The following is a 17,739-nucleotide window of genomic DNA, read 5'->3' as shown; positions in this document are numbered from 1 at the left end:
GACAGATGAAAGATACACATACTCCTTAATAAAGTTTATTGACATAACTATGCTTAGGAAAATACACTCATGGGTTAATATGCAATTTAGTTTAACACCTTACATTTTGGACAAAGGCTTGTACATAGTTTAGGTAAATAAAAAACCCAGGATATGTGATCTTTTCTGATTTTACATCTATTACAAACATATAAAAGCTCTTCATGCACTACAGTAGAGAGAAAGCATGAAAAAAAATTACCTTTGGTTTAAATTGACAGAATAATACAAGTATTGCACTGTAAAAAGCTTCAAACACGGTGCAACCAAACATAAAATGTTTCAGTGCCAGCTTACAAAAAGTTCTTTAGCTAGTGTGATTTGCTTTTTAGGGGAGGAAAAGGTATATATACACATGTGTGAAACAATTTCTTAAACTACCTGGATGTAATTAATATTGTATTTCAGCTTGTTAGCTACACAATCAAGATTCAATAAACCTAACTGAACCTGTGCTTGCAATACATCAGCAAAACATCATACTGAAATCAAAGGCATTATGAGTATTAACTGACCTGTCAGTTTGTTCTGTAGAAAAGATTTAAAGTTCCAGCCCTTAGGTCAATCAATCCCTAAATAGCAGCAATATTAAGATGTGTTGCCAAGTTCCTAGTAATCCATTCTTTAGGCTACTTTTCCAAAAACACTATAGATTCTACTAACTAGCCACACTGTCAAACAACATGAGATAATGCAGGATGTATCAGGCTGGGGTGTTATGACAGGCATTGCTGCTGAGAGAAGCCCTTTAATAAAGGAAGACGCTGGAAAGGTGTATCCAAAATTCCTGTGACAATCTCAAAATTCAATTTAAGAAATATCTACTTTAGGCAGAAACACAGTAACTCATCTGTAGTTTAACCCTAATTTCACTAATCCGCTTGCAACATCTAACATTAAGACAGGAGTGACATTCCATGTTTTACCAGTTTTATTTTTAAACTGTTCAATCACTATAGGTACCGCCTTCTATTCTAACAGAATAGGGGAAAACATACAGGAATTTCAAGTCAATCACAATATCCAATATATCTCAAGACACAACAATTACATCGGTGGAAGATATTATTTTAATACTTAACAGTTTGCCCTCTCAAGATCAGAAACACTACCCAACACAGGTACCAACTTCTACTGTCTTTTCTAGCGTGAAAGTTTTACTCCTGATCATTTGCTAGTAAGATCTTCTGAGTAACATGACAGCATTTTCTTGTAATGTGAAGTCATCTAATGTCATTACTGCTAGTGACACCTCTTTGCCTCTACCTTTTCAACCAACTTGGTTTTTAAAAAAAAATCACAAAAAATGTAGCTTAAGGCCACAAAGGCTTTTACAAAGTGGAAACATCTCTTTTTAAAAAGGCAGAGAGAGAGAAAAAACTCTACACTGTACTGGAGTTTCCAACCTCTGTCCAAACCTTTTACAAAACAATATTTTACAAAATGACAATATTTTACATCCAACAATAAAGTTGTGTTTAATACTATTCCAACTAATTGGTTAGGAAGACAATTCAGCAGTGTTTAATGGTTCAACATAAATATAGTTGCAACTTGATTCTCAGTTGACAATGATTGTCACAGCCAAAGAAAGTATTCAACACAAGCTATTCACACACAAATAACCAATGTTACACAATTTATTTCTGCCCTAAAGGGATTTTTCTCCCTCAGATCTTTGGCCTCCTATTAGAAAACTCCCCCACCCACCCCACCCACTATACAGAAGTATTAGGTTCCTGTATTCAGTCAAGTTATATTGAAAAAGAACCACAAAAGGTTCTAGCAGAAAGGAGGAGGAAGAGAGACCAAATACAGCTTAAACTAATGCAAGTGTTAGCAGTCTCAAAGACGAAATAATAAAAGAGTTTGCTTTAATATTTCTGCAGCAGGTCCCAAAACTATCGTGATAGCCATTCTGAGGCACAGTTTAGCAGGAAGTTCTTCTGCGCAAGCCCCAAGAAGTAAACAAGAGCCATGCCAGAATACACTCGTGGGGTTTGTCCTGGAGAAACGTCCTTTGCCTACCTGGTGCCCTCCAGGTGGGAGTGGTAGTACATGGTATGGAAGGCATCAGATTGGCAAAAGCTGCTGGGATAGAATGTGCCCTATAGCTTCCATAGATGTTGCTTTGCAGGACTGCAGGTGGCATTTATATCTACAAATTCAGGAAAAACATAAATCTGAAGGGGGATAGATGCAAAAGACCTGCGGTTTTCTCACTGCTCACACATTCCAAATGCCTCAAACCTTACTGTTAACAGACTTGCTTTACTTGTGACTTTTCTCCCAGTGTTTGCAAATTCATAATATATCCAATCATTTCAACTCCTTTTTATGTCAAGTATAAAAGTATCAGGGTAATTAATTTAAGTTAGAACTTGATGGAATAAGGATCAGGAATTTCTACATCTTCCCTTATTTGTTGCTTGCCAAGATCTTCCTGATAGTGTTGATCACTTCAAATTCCATGTATTATGTAATTGCCAACATTTGTCTTTGATGAGCAGATAAGGAGCACAATCCACCTGGAAATTCTCCTGCACAGGACCCTCTGAAATGAGTATGAGCTGGGCAAGAGTACTTGCAAATTTTAAAATTCACGTGTACTTTTAATGGATTTTTTGCTCTCATTTGACTATTCCATGCTTAGAACTCGACAAGCACCATCCATTAACAAATTAAGTTTCCCATGAAATTTCACATGCATGCCCCTATTCATTTTAATGGAGGGCAGTGAAAAGTTTCTCCCAGCAATAATAAATGCACTAAAACAGCAGAAAGTACTGTCTGCATAAAAATGCATACTATATGAATATATTATCCAACCTTATATACAGAGATATGTATGAACAACCTTCTTGGGGGCACAATCTACTGAGAAGTTCCCCTTTCACAATGGGAGCTATACATGAGCAGTAATTGGTTCTTAGTGTGGTCTGTGGGATGACATTCCTTTAGTATAATTTGTTCCAAAAATCAAATAATTAAAGCTACAACACTGCACAAACTCAGAACCAGAAAATGTGGTCAAGATAAACAACACTGGCCACAATAAGCAACAAACCTGAAAGTCAACATTACGGGAAGGAAACCCATTAACAAAAACCAAACATGCATATATAAAGTGTTCATATACACAGAAATAACTAAACTCCTAAAGGCTTAAACTGCATAGGTAAAAATAAAAACAATTATGTGCAACATTTTTTCATCTCTTAAAGCACAAGAAGAAATAAGAACCTTGTCAAAAAGTAGTATTTAACAAATAATGGATTCACTAATCAACAGAAAGGTAGAAAGAACTCCCAAGATTTTGGCTTGCTGATCATGATTGGGGGACCTGAAATGTATATGCAAATTAAATATATGATCATGCAATTATGTTTTCTGTTAGCCAACCTCAACATTTTTCTGAAAGTGCTCTTTTTACAAATAATCTGCCACAGTGAGTTCTTTAAGCATTCATCATACCAACAGGTGAAAATAAAAAAGGCAGATTTTTCTAGAAACAATTGGAGCAATATTTCAATTTCTAGGAGTTTATTTCTATAACACTTTGTTCAACAAGCACAGATGGCCTGTGCACTTGTCACATTGCAAGGAATTCTTAACCAGGGATGAGCCTGATGGTCTCACACCCAAGACTCTCATCCTTCCGAACAAGGAGGAGGACAAGAGTGAACCAGGCTGTGCTGTTTACTGAAGACATTATCTCCCTAACCACCCAATCTGTCTTCAGAAAACCCCCATTCACATACAGCTAAGTATTCTGAATATCAGAACCACAGAGACAGGACCAGTTACTGTTTACTTCCCATTAGGGGGTGGGAAAACTCACACACTTGGCCTTACCTACACTGCAATGGTGTAGAAATGGAATATGGGGAAGCAGTTCCACATTGTGGCAAATGTATATAAAACAGGATCAAATAAGGGGGTCTTCAATGGGTGGTCAGGAAGATACCACGTTCAAATAAATGCTGATTCACCTTTGACTTTCTCCTAGCAGTAAAGGGGAAGGAGAGAAGGAGCACATATCTCATACCAGGCTGAAATATCTTCCTGGAATGTAATGACTGGACAGGCCCAGACTGTGGGCTCAGTCAACTGTTAATATCTCCTGCTCAAGTCCTATGGAAACAAACAGGACTCTGCAACAGCACAACAGTGCTCTTGCACACTTCTATATTTTTTTTAGAGTCTGTGCAGGAGACACTATTGGTGGATTGTTCCCCAAGGCTACATTTCTAAACCTACTAACTTGTGAATAGTTCTGCTTCAAGTCAACAGAAATACCAAAGAGATTCCAGGGCTCTATCCCAAGGAGTTCTGCCAATTTAACAAGCCACAGCATGCATACCCTATTTGCCCTCTCTAATCAAAGAGATACAAGTAATTAATTAGTTCAACATTTCATCAAAGGTCAGAAAAACACAACCAACTTTAAAAAGTATAAGCAAACTGAGCTTAAGCAAAGATTCTACAAGAACTGGTACCTAAGCTCTAGAATAAACTGTCATGAAACTGCAGTTTGGTTAATCTTGCCCCTTTGTTGCTTTCTCAAGATAGTACACATTTACTAAATGGCGATTCAGGTGCTTACTGTATTCACCTTCCTTTTTAAATGAACGATCGCAGAATATGCACACATAGTTCTCCTTTGTGGCCTTGGCTTCTGCCACTTCTTGGGATGGTTTCTGGTCTTTCTCCTGTGCTGTCCGAGCACCATTTAAGCCAGAATCATCACTGCCTTCTGATATGTTGTCACTTATATCACTGCCCTCGTGACTGTGGATGCCTTCATCCTCTTCCATTTCCTGATTTTCGTTTACTACTGTGCCACTGGACGATGCTGAAACCAGGTCTGCTTTCGTGCTCTTCTCCAGTTTTTCTGGCGACAGTGGTGGAGGAGCTTCTGCTGAGTCTTCAGCCTGCAATTCTTTTGTAGAACTGACATCTTCTGGGTGTGGGTTACTCACAGTTTCTCCCTCACACATTTGTTGTACCTCTTCAGTTTCTTGTATTGGATCAGGATCAGTCACAATCTGCATCTCACAAGTTTCTGGGGTTTCCGTATTTTGGGACAAATCAGGTAAAGCATCTTTTAGTACGCCTGTCTCTTTTTCAAAGGTGGTATTTGAGTCCTCAGACCTGATACAAGGAATGACTGTCAGCTCAATTTCATTCTGAGAAACTGCTTTAATTGTCTCCTCTTCTGCCATGGGCATTTCTTGCTCTTTCACCTCTATATCCATAGCCTTGTGCTGAGCAGCCAGTGACTCATGATCTTGCATGTTCTCCACAGGAACACACTGGCTCTCTCTAACATCAAGGGTAACAGTAGGCTGGAGTTCATTGCAAGCATTATCAGTTACCTTACTTTCCTCCTCTTGTATAGCAACAGATTCTTTAGAGAACGGCTCCTCATCTGTGACCTTCTCACAATCAAGCTTTCTGTTGTTCTTACCAGGCTTACTCCTCAGATATTTCTTTTTCTTGTTTTTCTTCAGGCAAGAATTTTGCTTTTTGGTGACTTCTAACTTGTTTTCGCTCTTTTGAGAGTCCTGACATTTAGGGGACATTTTTTCAGTTTTCTTTTTCTTCTTCACTGTAACATCAGTGTCTGCTGCAAAATCCTTTGTCAAAGGAACAGGGGTGGCATCTGCTTTTCTCTTTGCTTTCTTTGTTTTGCCAGATTTCTCTGTCATTTTCTCAGTTTTCACATTTGCCTCTTTGCTTTCAGCAACGGTTTTGCGACTTCGAGTTGTTACGTGGCCTATACCAACACTGCTAGTTGGTTTCTTTTCTTTTGACAGGTTCTCTTCTTTTACAGTTCTCTCACTTTTCTTTTCAGTCATCTCTTTCTTTGCCTGTTCTTGTTCCACGCCCTTATTATCCCCACCCACGTTTTCAGAAGTATTCACTTCATTCTTTTTAGTTCGTAGTCTTACTTTTGAGACATCCATTGTGATGTCACAACAGTCAGGGTGCCTGGATTTGATGTGATACTGCAAATTACACTTCTTGGATGCAGCATACTCGCAGACTGGGCAAAGGAACTGCCGTGGGCTGACATGGAGTTCAACATGCTTCTTGAAGTTGCTTCGGTCAGCAGTTTTGTAGTCACAATGCGGGCAGGCCAGCGGTTTGGGCCCATCATGAACCTGCCTTGCATGCCGAGTCACTTCATGCTGGTTTGATGCCACATAGCTGCACTGCTCACATTTAAACGGCTTCTCACCTGAAGCAATCAAGAGGGAAATTACCAGTGATTAAATTACAAACAGCAACTTATTTGCACAGCTACAGATTTATACAGTTGCGCATGCTTTTGCATTTCTCAACTTAAAAAAAAAAAGATTTTACAGTTAACACATTCACAAAAGACAGCAACAAACCAAAAGAAAGAAACAAAAACAAACATGCAAGCAACAACTAATCCACATATTCCATCTATGATAAATACATACCAGGAAAGATCAGTCTACAGTAATACTAGCAATTGGAATCCAAACCAAACTGGTCCACTGAAGGCAGTGTAGAAAAATGGAAATTATAGATGAATAGTAGGCTTACACAAATATTACACCACACCCATATAACCCAGAACAATTATTTCCTCAAAAAGGTAAAATGTTTCTGCAGTGCTACCACTCCACCCCCAACCCAGACATAATACATAGTTCCAGGAGAAAAATACAAACTGACTGGGTGATCAGCAACTCTTACTTGAACATTAAATGTGAGTGTATACTAACAATAAAAAACAGATGTCAGTCATTAATATGTACAGCAGCAATCAACTTCACAAATTACATGCATGGAGTGGTTAAAATTCAATGGCTGTTTCAAAAGTTGTCACGAATGCAGGAAACACATTAAAAGTCATGTAGATAAGTGACAATCACAAGAAAGTTTTGAAATGTGAATGCTCCAATTCAGCAATGCCCTCTTCTATTCTGCCCCAACCCCCACTTTTTTTGTTTAACACTCCCAGAACATCAGCATTCTGTGATTCAATGAGCATTGTTCAGTTCTCAATGGCATGCATTTGGGTTCCCCACCTTTGGGGGAGTACCGAAGTTTTTTTTATAGTACTGCAAAGCTTTGCATTTCCCCGAGAACTGCTGATTTATTTTCCTCTTCTGCATGGATGATGCTTTGATGAATATTGGAAACATAGGTAACAAGTGGGGAAGGAAGTTCACTCTGTACATTGGGAGGGGGGGCTTTCAAAGCTCTTTCTTATCAGCCAGGAGACTGCCCAGAGTGAAAATATAAATAGCAGGGATTACAAGTGCAAAGCATCCAGCTAGCCATGGCTGTTTCCACAGCCAATGTAAGCACACAATTAACAACTCGCCTACAGGCTGTTTTAGGCTTAAACCTTTGGCGGTCATAAACAGACTACGAATTTCATTCTGCCAATCCCTGCACTGACATATCAGACATTTAACGAATGTAGCCACAACCTTAACCACCACGGCTCTCTTGAATTGCCTTTTTACCAACCTGAATGCGTGCGCATGTGCCTGGTTAAATGAGTCTTCTGAGAACTTGAATAAGGACACATGGAACACCGATAGGGACGCTCTCCTATTAAAACAGATAAAATAAACACAAATTAAAAATCCTTAAAATGCTCATAGAGGATTGAACTGTGCACACACACACACACACACACACGAGAACACAAAATAACTGAGCTGGACAATTTGGTGAGGGAAAAGTGGCATAAAAATGTTGTTTCATCTTGAAACCGGACTAAGATTTTGGTTTAAACATCTTCCTTCCTGGTCTAATATACCTGGCAAATACCTCAAATATAAATTATCCCTAAAATAACTAGCATCCTTCACCTAAAAAGTAATTCACCTGCCCTTGAAATATGATAGAAACACTAAATGAAACCAAGGTTAACTGTTTTTTAAAGCCTCTCTTGCAGAGGTGCATGTATGTGAAACTATTTTATAGTTTGCATTTGGGTTGAAGTGATTTCTATCCATGATATTTGTAAATTTTACAACAACTCTAGAAACAATTTAGGGTTTTTTTATTCCCATATTGCAGATATTGTTGCTGAAAAATAGCTGCTTGTCTAAACCTGCCTTGTAATTCTTGGCTGAAGCAAGATTTAAACCAGGGAATTCCTGCCTCCCATTCTTAACTAAACATCTACAAATGCAATCCTCAACAAGTGCAAGCGCCCCTGAACTCACAAGGACACTCTGCAACCTCCCACATACTCTTACACAAAATAAGCAGCAGCAAAATTCTCTCCCACCATTTCTAGCACTGCTGCTCAAATTACAGAAAATGCCAGTTCTCCCTCAACTCCTTTTGCAAGGTCAGAGGGGATGGGAGAGGGACTGTGTTCTCTCACAATTGTCCTGAGGTCCGAGAAAAGGTAAATGATAGGGATGAACAATTTTTTGAGGGAAACTGTCTGACCTTGGTGAAGAAATCAAAAATTGTAGCTACAACAGTCTCTCATCTTCAGGTAACCCCACCCCCATTTCCCCAAATGTTTTCCCTTGGGCACAACTGCTTCAAGGAGCGTCAAGCACCTTCTGGCAGAGCCATGCAACCCTCCTCCCCATTTGTCTTTCCTGTGTCAGAGGCCAGTAGTTTGCCCTTCTTGACCAAGGCTATCCAGGCACCTTGGCCAAACACCTGTAAATCTCATTTTCAATGGGAGACACTTAAACAAGTACTTCACATTAAAATGTACTGTGCTGAAGTTTGGCTGGATTATGTTCTAACTCAATGACCTCTAAAAGGTGTTATGGGACCCACTACCAGGTGGTAGCCTAATAAAATTTCTCCTAAAAACTCAGTTTCTATCAGACTTTTGCTAACATACGTTTTTGACACAGTCACAATGAAACTGACTGACTGTCCCTATTGTTTATACTAGGGGTCTCTAACCTTTTAGGACCTGGAGTCTCAGCTGTAAACCTAAAGAAACTGTTGAGTCTGAGTCCAAAACAAAATACTGATTTCATGGATGGATGGCAGAGGAAAGGGATTGATGTTCAGATTTCTCCCCATAAAAAACACGTACACATACACAAAACAAGTATGACCAGAAACAATAGCAGGCAAGTCAAAATGAAACAATCCCCCCACAAAGCACAACAAACAGACAAAACTCAAATTAAAAAATCAAAAATCATGTAGGAGGGAAAGGGGAACTGTATGGGCACAAAAGGGGAGTGCCTGAGGGCACCATAGTGCCTGTGAGTGACACACTCCAAGTATACAAAGTTGTACTGGGGTGTCTTTCTTCTCCCCTTCACTCTTTTAGTTGCAAATCTAGTATTACCACTTATTTGGGGACAGCATCAAATGATTTAAAAAATACAACTTACTTTTTTTTTCATTTAGTAGAAACTGGCCAGCACAAGGAAAAGAGATCACAATGAGGAACAGAATTCTGCACATATATCCATTAACTCAACTATTTATCACATTATGTCTGGTACAAGGTTACATTCTACATAGCATTACTGGAGCGGATATGTATCTAAGCTAGAGTGAAATTCTGAAGTCTTTTAGATGGGAGAACAGGGGCTATACACCACTTGAGTCTAAGATCACTAGAATATGCTACTGAACTTCAAGCACTTCCTTTTGCCTAATAATTCAAGCATGCACATGCCTGGCTTTCACTCCTGGCACCGCTGAAGGTTTTGTCTCCACTAATTATGACTAGTCTGTTTTTCTGCCCTTTTAACAATGGTTTCATACGCAGAAATCTATAGGTGAAGATATTCACAGCAACCTGGCAATTTCTGCAATAAAGGGGTGAGGATGGGATTCAAAAGTGATCAACTACACACTCCATTCCAAGCAGAATACAGTTAGGGGAGGAAGAATGCTTTCCTGCAGCACCTAATTGAATCTGCAACATTGCAAAGGAACAGCAAGATGGTTTCTGAACCTATTAAGTAATCCACTACAGCCTCACAACTCCTTCTGTAAAAAGAAAAAAGTCTGCCACCTTGAAAAGAATCCAAGCCTGAATCATGACGGTTGTTTCTGCTCTATTAATGCAAAATCTGAGCAAAAGTGGCAAAAGAATGCAGGCCACCACTGCACACTATATATAATGAAGCTGAAATTCGAAAGCCTGGCTACTCGTGCTGGCTTGAATTCTCTTCTTCCTTAGAACATAATTACATCCAATACTGGATTGAAATCCCTATCCACATTTTTTTTTTAATATTCAGCTGCTATATCCTGATTCTAGAAGTGCACTTAAATTGCTGTGTCACATCAAGTCTCATAGTTGCTAAAGCCCGATCCTCTGCTTGGCAGGAGAAGCACAGCCACAAAGCTTCCTTACTTGCCAAACAGAACTTTCCGAATTGGGGGTGGGGGTGCGGAGCACAGAGTTGCAAAAGTAGTGAGGCAGCTGGAAGGATCCAACAGCCATTTGGATGCCACCTCTGTGAGCAAAACTGGGCCTGCCCCAACTAGTATCTGGTCCCAATGATTAGCTTGGGATGAGGATTAGGCCAAAGAATTCATAGGAAAATATGAGGTTTGAGGGATGCTCGTCATTTTGGATCTGCACTAATCTTCCACTACCACTAGGTCCCTTAAGCTCAGCCCTAAGAGCAGCTACAAGCTTAAATAGCTCAACTACCATTGTCACTTTTAACTCAAACAAATTGTTTCTGACTTCATTTTAAAATTAACTTCAAAAGCCAAGTCTACTCTTAGTGATTTCTGGCAATTTTGTTATTTTCCTGCTCTGCATTTCTTCAAAAAAATAACTTGGACACAAATGTTTTGCGAGGGTTTTATACAAACAAAACAAAAAGGTTGAGCAGAGAAAAACAAATCAGCTGACTGTGGCAAAGTATTTTCAAAAGCAAAAACCACCATTGTTCCCTTACTAGAGCTAATTTTCAGTATATAAACATCTATTTTATTGGTGATTATTTAAAATTTGATTGGAGAAATTGTAATTCTCAAAATACACTCATTCTCCTAAAACTATCAGTGAGGATCAGCAAATATCACCTCCCCTGCCACACACAGATGTAATGAATTGCGTTTAGTTTTATTGTTTTACCCATCAGCTCTAATGTAAAACACAATACTCCTGGTAAACATAAGCCAATCATTTAAAATCAGAAAGTGCTAGTTTATAGCACAATTTATAACATGGTGGCAAACAAGTGCAAACGCACTCAAATCCAGCACACCCAAGTCCACTGCAAACAGCCAAGCCTAAGAAACAGATACAACACTCACCTGTATGAGTTCGAATATGTTGCACATAGTTGTTCTTCCGGTCCGAGAAGTAGGAGCATTGTGAGCATGTGTACACTTTCCGTGGGAAATGGTTCCTTAAATGCTTCTTCCAGTGATATTCACTGACAGTTGTGTATGTGCAGATGGTGCATTTGTAGACCCTCTCATTTTCTCCAGCTTTGTTGTGGTGCTTCAAATGAGCCAGATAGTGATCATACCTGTTCGTGTTGTAGCCACAGCGATCACATCTAATGGGCCCCTTGGAGAAATCAACTTCATCTGTAGCACTGGAGGCAGCTTCTTTAACTTGGCCATGCTTCTCAGCTTTTTCTTCCACAATGAATCTCTTGGCACTGTGTACCCGAATGTGATGGACAAACTCCTTCTCTGACTCTGCCTCATACTGACACGGCTTACAGCGAAATGGTTTGTTCTTCAAGCTCTTACATTTGTCATCTGCACTCTCTGGCGTATCTGCCACCTCCAACGGGTAGCCCTTGTCTTGGCTGCAAGTATGCGGAACAGAAGGCTCCGTCAGTTCTGCCATTTCCACATTACGAACCTCAGGAGCTTCAAGGGATCCCAGATCCACATCTTCCAGGCGTCTATGGTTGTTCTCCATGCCCTGTGCTTCATCTATTCCTTCTCCATCGCTGTCTGAAAAGTTGGCATTGCCGACGGTTGTCAGTTCAGCCATTTGCCTCTCTTCACCAACCATGTAATCACAACAGTTGCCATTCACTTCTCCTGTCAGGGCCACATTTGCCAGCATAATAAGCTGCGGAGCTGCTAGCTCAGCTTTGGAAAGTTCCGAAAAGTCATACATGTCATTTGGCAAAGCCATGCCAAGGTTAGTATTTCCAGGGAACAGGCCACTGCCACCAGACTGCCCCAGCACTTGCATTGCCATATTAACAGTTCTGTTAAAAAGGGAGGGAAAGATTGTTTAAGTGTCTGTCTATAAATTATTATATAATAATCCAAAACTGAGAACAGTGACAGTTTAATTATGATACTTATCTCGATTAAGAGAAATTATGGTCAAATATGGCCACATTTTCCACAAAGACAAACTTTTAATTGCATCATGATTTCATTTTATAGCAAAGTGTCAGCGTCCTTCCCGCCTAGCATGCTCCCAGGCAAGGACTTTATATTTCAAACGAGTTGTTCACATTCAATCTTTCTGTGTGCACAATTGCCATGCTAAATTCCACAATTGTATTTGTTCCAGTTCCAGTTATTCTGCCGCTTGCTGTCCACACCAGTGCCCTTCACTACCTGTTTCTGTACCTGCACACACACTGCATTAAAATAGATCCACTGGAAGTAGCTGGGGATTTCTTTAATACTAATGTCTTGCACAATCATTATATTTGGCGGGGGAAGGCTATATCCAAAACAATTTGGAATGCCCTACAGTCCCTTTTTACTCTTAAAAGCACAAGCACACTTTCCCCAGACTGCAAAAAAATCGCAGCAGCAATGAAATATTTAAAATATGATAAAGAGTTATTGCGCAAATCCTATGTATTTTAATGTGTGGAGATCTTCAGAGAACAGCTCCTTTGAACTGGGTTGCTGAAATTCAAGCACATTTTCAGCATGCAGCAATTGGTAGAAATTGGTCTTTTTCATTTGGTATTGTGGATCACAGAGGAAAAATAGCTAGCTAGGTTTGGCTCAGGTGAGGAGCAAATGTGGATAGTGGCCATCCAATGAAATGTCACCACACATGAGAAACTTCTTGACAAACCACCTACCAAAAAGTGTGCCAAATGAGCTTCTATGCCAGTGGTGACTAGATATGCAGCAGGATATACAGTATACATTTTTTCTTATCAGATTTCCTACAGTAATATGAAATCAGGATTTTATGCTTAAAAGGCGCAACTGAATTTTTTATGACATGTGGATGCTGCAAAAAAATTATCTGAATGCACTGATTCCACAATAAACTCCAACTATAAGTACACCTACACCCAAGCATGCTTCATTTAACAGCAAACACCGAGAGCCTTGTAACCTAGCCAAGTGTGAATAAGGTTATTAATTATAAATAATTGGTTATCACTTTAAAAACATGTCTAGGATCCAAAGCATTAAATCTGAAGGCCACACTATTCATCTTGAAATGAAAAGCTGAAACTAGGCATATTTTAGTTAAATGTGCAGGGTTTTATGAATACTGATAACAGTTGTAGTCAAACAATGCTTTGTCTTTTCCAGAACATTACAAGGAAAAATAGATTTAAAGTGCTAATTGTTTTGAGATGTCTCATGGGAAGATAATTGTTGATTAACTATTATTAATTCTTTAGCAGCTAGCATGTGGTCCAATAATTCTGTATAAAGCAGGCTTCCTCAACCTCGGCCCTCCAGATGTTTTTGGCCTACAACTCCCATGATCCCTAGCTAGCAGGACCAGTGGTCAGGGATGATGGGAATTATAGTCTCAAAACATCTGGAGGGCCGAGGTTGAGAAAGCCTGGTATAATGGGTGAGAGTGGGTAAATAGTTGTCATTGCTCCTTTGCTTTGGAAAACCAACTTTCAACGCCAAATGTGAATAAAAAGAGCAATTAAACAATGATGGTCTAGATTAAATATGCTTTAATCCAATGCACTTTATTTCTAAACACCAAAATCCTCTAGGCCACAGCACCATAGTTAGTTGTAATGCAATACTGCAGAGTCCCTACCAAGCAAGGCAGTCCTCTTACCACAATGGGAAAGGCCATGTTAAAAATGTATTTTGTTATGGCCTTCTTGAAAGCCAGAACCAAAAATCAAACAAATGCTAACTGGAAGACAGTTCCATTATTGCAGAACCATCAGAGCAGCATACACACAGGGAAGTCCTCAAACACAGACCTTTGATTACAAGACCTGGCTTGGGCCTTACTTCCCGTTGTACTACTACAGTTAAATCATTTCAAAAACCTTTCCACAGGCCAGACTTCTTAAAACCTACTCAGAGTTGTTGTTCTACTGATACAATTACCTACACTGCGCAAGTAAAAACTAAAACAGTGAAGCTACCTGGAGTAAGGTATCATGTAACCATACATGTTATTTGAATTAATTCAAAGTAAATACCTACAGACCAGATATATCCCCACACTATGTAGGGATTCACAGCAAAACAGGAACGGCTGTAGGTGATGTGTATTTTTGTGCAATTCAGGATTTGCTTCCAAAACTGAAAATGCATACACCATGGCTTTCTCAGCTCCCTTCTCTTCTACTAAGGTACTGAAGAAAAGCTCAAACACACACACACATTCCTCAACAAAGTGTGTTTGGCAAGTTACTTGGTCTTGAAATTAGTCAACCAACAGCAGGGTGGGGATTGTATTTAAATAAAATGCTGGTCTCGTTTTTGGCCTAAACGCAAACGAGCTCAATGACCTACATACACAATGTTATCAAGGCAGAAAGTAAAAAGAACTAGCAGTGTTTTAAAGTCTGGAAGCTTTCAAATGCCGATGGTCTTTTATTCAGCCTCCTGCACGTTTGCTGAGAAATTAAATTCCAAGTTTTTACTCCCAAGTAAGTATGCAAAGGAACTTGAGGCCGCAGATATTCGCCGGAAAAAAAAGCTCACAATGGGAGAAGCCCGTTACCAAATGTGTGTGTACCATCAGCCCCAACCACCATCGACTGCCGCTGCTGCTGTTGCATTCCAGAAATAGGCATTCGGCCATTTTCTCAAATACCAAGTAGAAGCACAAAGCAGCTCTCTTTGCAAAACTCTTGCCTGCAGCGCACCACGCACAAACTCACCGAAGTCGGTGCTGCTGCGGGGGGGGGAGGGGGTTGCCTTCGCCTCGTCAACCCACTTCGCCCCCCCTTTCCTTCAACCTTACCCCCCCCAACTACCACCCCCGCCCCCCAAAAAGTTACAACTCTCCAGCAACTTTATAAAGAAGGGGGGGAAAGTGAGCGAAGGCGAAGATTTGCCCAACTTCCTCCCACCCAACACTCCCCCGCCCCCCCCAAAGAGAAGGAGGGCTGGGGCCTTTTCCTTTCTCCCCCGAGACCTAAGCAATGCAGCCTAGTGCGTGGGGGGGGGGGGAGATTTTGTTGCCAGGTTGTTCTGCAACGTCTCCCTCTCCCCACCGCCGACCCCCCCCCAATACATACACATGCAACTTCCCACGGAGACACGCCACGAGTCTCCCTCTCAAGTCGTTCCCTTCGAGGGTGGGGGCGGAGAAGGAAGCTGGGGGAAGGACTCAGTAGGGTGGTAATAGGTTGGCGATGGCGGCGCGGGGGGGGGGGAAGAGAGTTGAGAGAGTTAAGTTCCGTACTTTCCTCCTCCAAGGAAAACGTGGTTGGGGGTGGGGGGCTGGGGAACGTGACCCGAGGCCCACCCGACTTCCACCCGCCGCCCCGAGGGTGGGGGACGCGCGAGCCTTCCCTTCGCCCCATCCATCCCTCGGCACCGGAGAGCGCAAGGTCACCGCGCGGCGCACAAAAGCGGCAACTCACGGCGAAGAGGCCCAGCGGCGGGGGAGGGCCAGAAATCGCTGTCCAGCTCCACCACGCAGGGCGGCGGCTGAAGCTGCGGAGGCCTCGTCGGCTCGCTCTCGGCCCGGGAGGCGGCGGCGGAGGCGGCTCCTCCCCGCCAAGCCTTCCTTCCGGCCACCGGGGACTAACGGCCGTTGGTCTTGGCGGTGGCGGCGGAGAGGCTGTTCCTCAGGGGGGGGGGGGGCTCCTCCGGCGGCTTCCTTCCTGAGAGGCCCCTCAGCCAGCCTGCCTGCCTGGCTTTCCCCCCCGCCCGGCCGCCCTCACTCCACCCACTCCGGCGACGCCGTCCCATGCGCAGCAGCAGCAAGCAGCCGCCCTCAGATCAGCCCTGGACAGCGCCACAGGCTCGCTCCCGCTCCCCGTCCTCCTTCCCTCCCAACGCCAGCAGCACCACCAACGCGGCGGCGGCGGCGGCGGGGCAACTCACCGCCTCTCCTCCGAGGCCAGAGGGAGTCGAGGGGGCGACGACGGCGGCGGCGACGACGAGCCTCCCCTCAGCGCCGAGACGAGCGGGCGGCGGCGCGCATTCCAGCACTCACCACGCGCGTGGCAACGGCAGCCACGGCGAGCGAGCGAGGAGGCCCGCCCAAGCCGAGGCACTTATTGCCCCGGTCCCGCCCCTTTCCTCATGGCGCGTCCCCTCTTCTCCCTCCCCCTCCTCACAGCGCCTCGTTAGGCCAGGTCACGCTTAGGCTGCCTCACGAGCAAGGCCTGGCGGAGTGGTGGGAGCGGCTGTGTTGTAAGAGCACCAGCCAGCCGTAGCTTCTGACTCTGCCAGGTTGTTTCGATAACTTGCCTCGTTTTGTGTTGGTCCCAGACAAGCAGCTGGAGGAGGTTTATCGAGGGGGGGCGGGCGGTGTAGGCCCTGAGTTAAGGCACTTCCTCTTCTCCTCACCCAAGATTTACCACAGTCCCTGTTTTTTTGGCCTCCGTTGGTTCGTTATCTACCACCTCAGAAGAACCTACTTAATAAAAACAAAAAAACAAAAATTCCTTCCAGTAGCACCTTAAAGACCAACTAAGTTAGTTCTTGGTATGAGCTTTCGTGTGCATGCACACTTCTTCAGATACCAATGCACACGAAAGCTCATACCAAGAACTAACTTAGTTGGTCTTTAAGGTGCTACTGGAAGGATTTTTTTTTTTTTTACTATGGCAGACCAACACGGCTACCTATCTGTAACTACTTAATAAACACATACAAAAAACGCACACACTGTTGACTCAAGAGACTCTCACACACAGGAGCACTCACTGAGCCCCTCAGACTTGGAAAACTGCAAATGGAAATTTCTCTCATCATGACCAGCTTGTAAAATAAGGGGTGGTGTTGAGGTGATGAGCTTTAGGCTGGTTTGGGGATTCTTAGAAATGCCCAACCTCAGCGCATGCGAAAACTGACCCTGTGCCATAAATCACTAATTATTCAGGCAGCCTGTTCCTCAACAATATGGAAGGCACTTTCCCCGCCAAAGATTCAACCTGTTTGCTTTCTGTTAAAATAATACTCACACAGACTGTTCTTGCAATCTTCTTTGCAGGCAGAGCTGGGAGAAAGCTCCGTTTAATATGGATCTAAGCAGGGCTTTTTTCAGCCGGAACCTCTCAGGCAGGCGCCATTGCTGTTATAAGAGAACGAGGGAGGCATTCGTGGTGAGTTCTGGCACCTCTCTTTCTAGAAAAATAGCACTGGATCTAAGCGAACGTATTTAAGATTGTGCTGCACAAATGTTAAGGCTACAGCTCCTTCGCACCAATGGGATCTTCCGTCCCATGTAAACAGCAGTGGTGGGACCATGGTGGGGATAGACAGTTAAAGTACTCTTCCCTCCATACCTGTCCTCAAACAAATTGCCCCCCCCCCTCGGCTTTTTAATTTTCTTAATAACAATACATAATT

At 42.4% G+C, this 17,739-nt stretch overlaps 1 protein-coding gene across 4 annotated transcripts; it reads right to left on the bottom strand.

Moving 5' to 3' along the window:
- Positions 1-19: 19 nt before the first annotated feature.
- REST (RE1 silencing transcription factor) lies at positions 20-16,419 on the bottom strand. 4 transcript variants are annotated; one of them, XM_028712089.2, is made up of 4 exons: positions 16,267-16,419; positions 11,308-12,227; positions 7,555-7,638; positions 20-6,283 (listed from the first exon to the last, which is right to left on the bottom strand). In XM_028712089.2, exons 2-4 carry the CDS (start codon positions 12,215-12,217, stop codon positions 4,578-4,580), a joined length of 2,700 nt encoding a protein of 899 aa, XP_028567922.2. In that variant the 5' UTR covers positions 12,218-12,227; positions 16,267-16,419; the 3' UTR covers positions 20-4,577. The 4 variants fall into 4 exon arrangements, with proteins under 4 accessions (XP_028567922.2, XP_028567919.2, XP_028567921.2 ...); XM_028712086.2 differs by lacking the exon at positions 16,267-16,419 and adding an exon at positions 15,801-15,920; XM_028712088.2 differs by lacking the exon at positions 16,267-16,419 and adding an exon at positions 15,620-15,694.
- Positions 16,420-17,739: the final 1,320 nt, after the last annotated feature.

Source organism: Podarcis muralis, chromosome 17 (genome assembly GCF_964188315.1).
Source record: "Podarcis muralis chromosome 17, rPodMur119.hap1.1, whole genome shotgun sequence".
Taxonomy (NCBI): Eukaryota; Metazoa; Chordata; class Lepidosauria; order Squamata; family Lacertidae; genus Podarcis; species Podarcis muralis.
The sequence above is the reverse complement of the archived record's forward strand: the minus strand, read 5'-3'. Positions and strand labels throughout refer to the sequence as shown.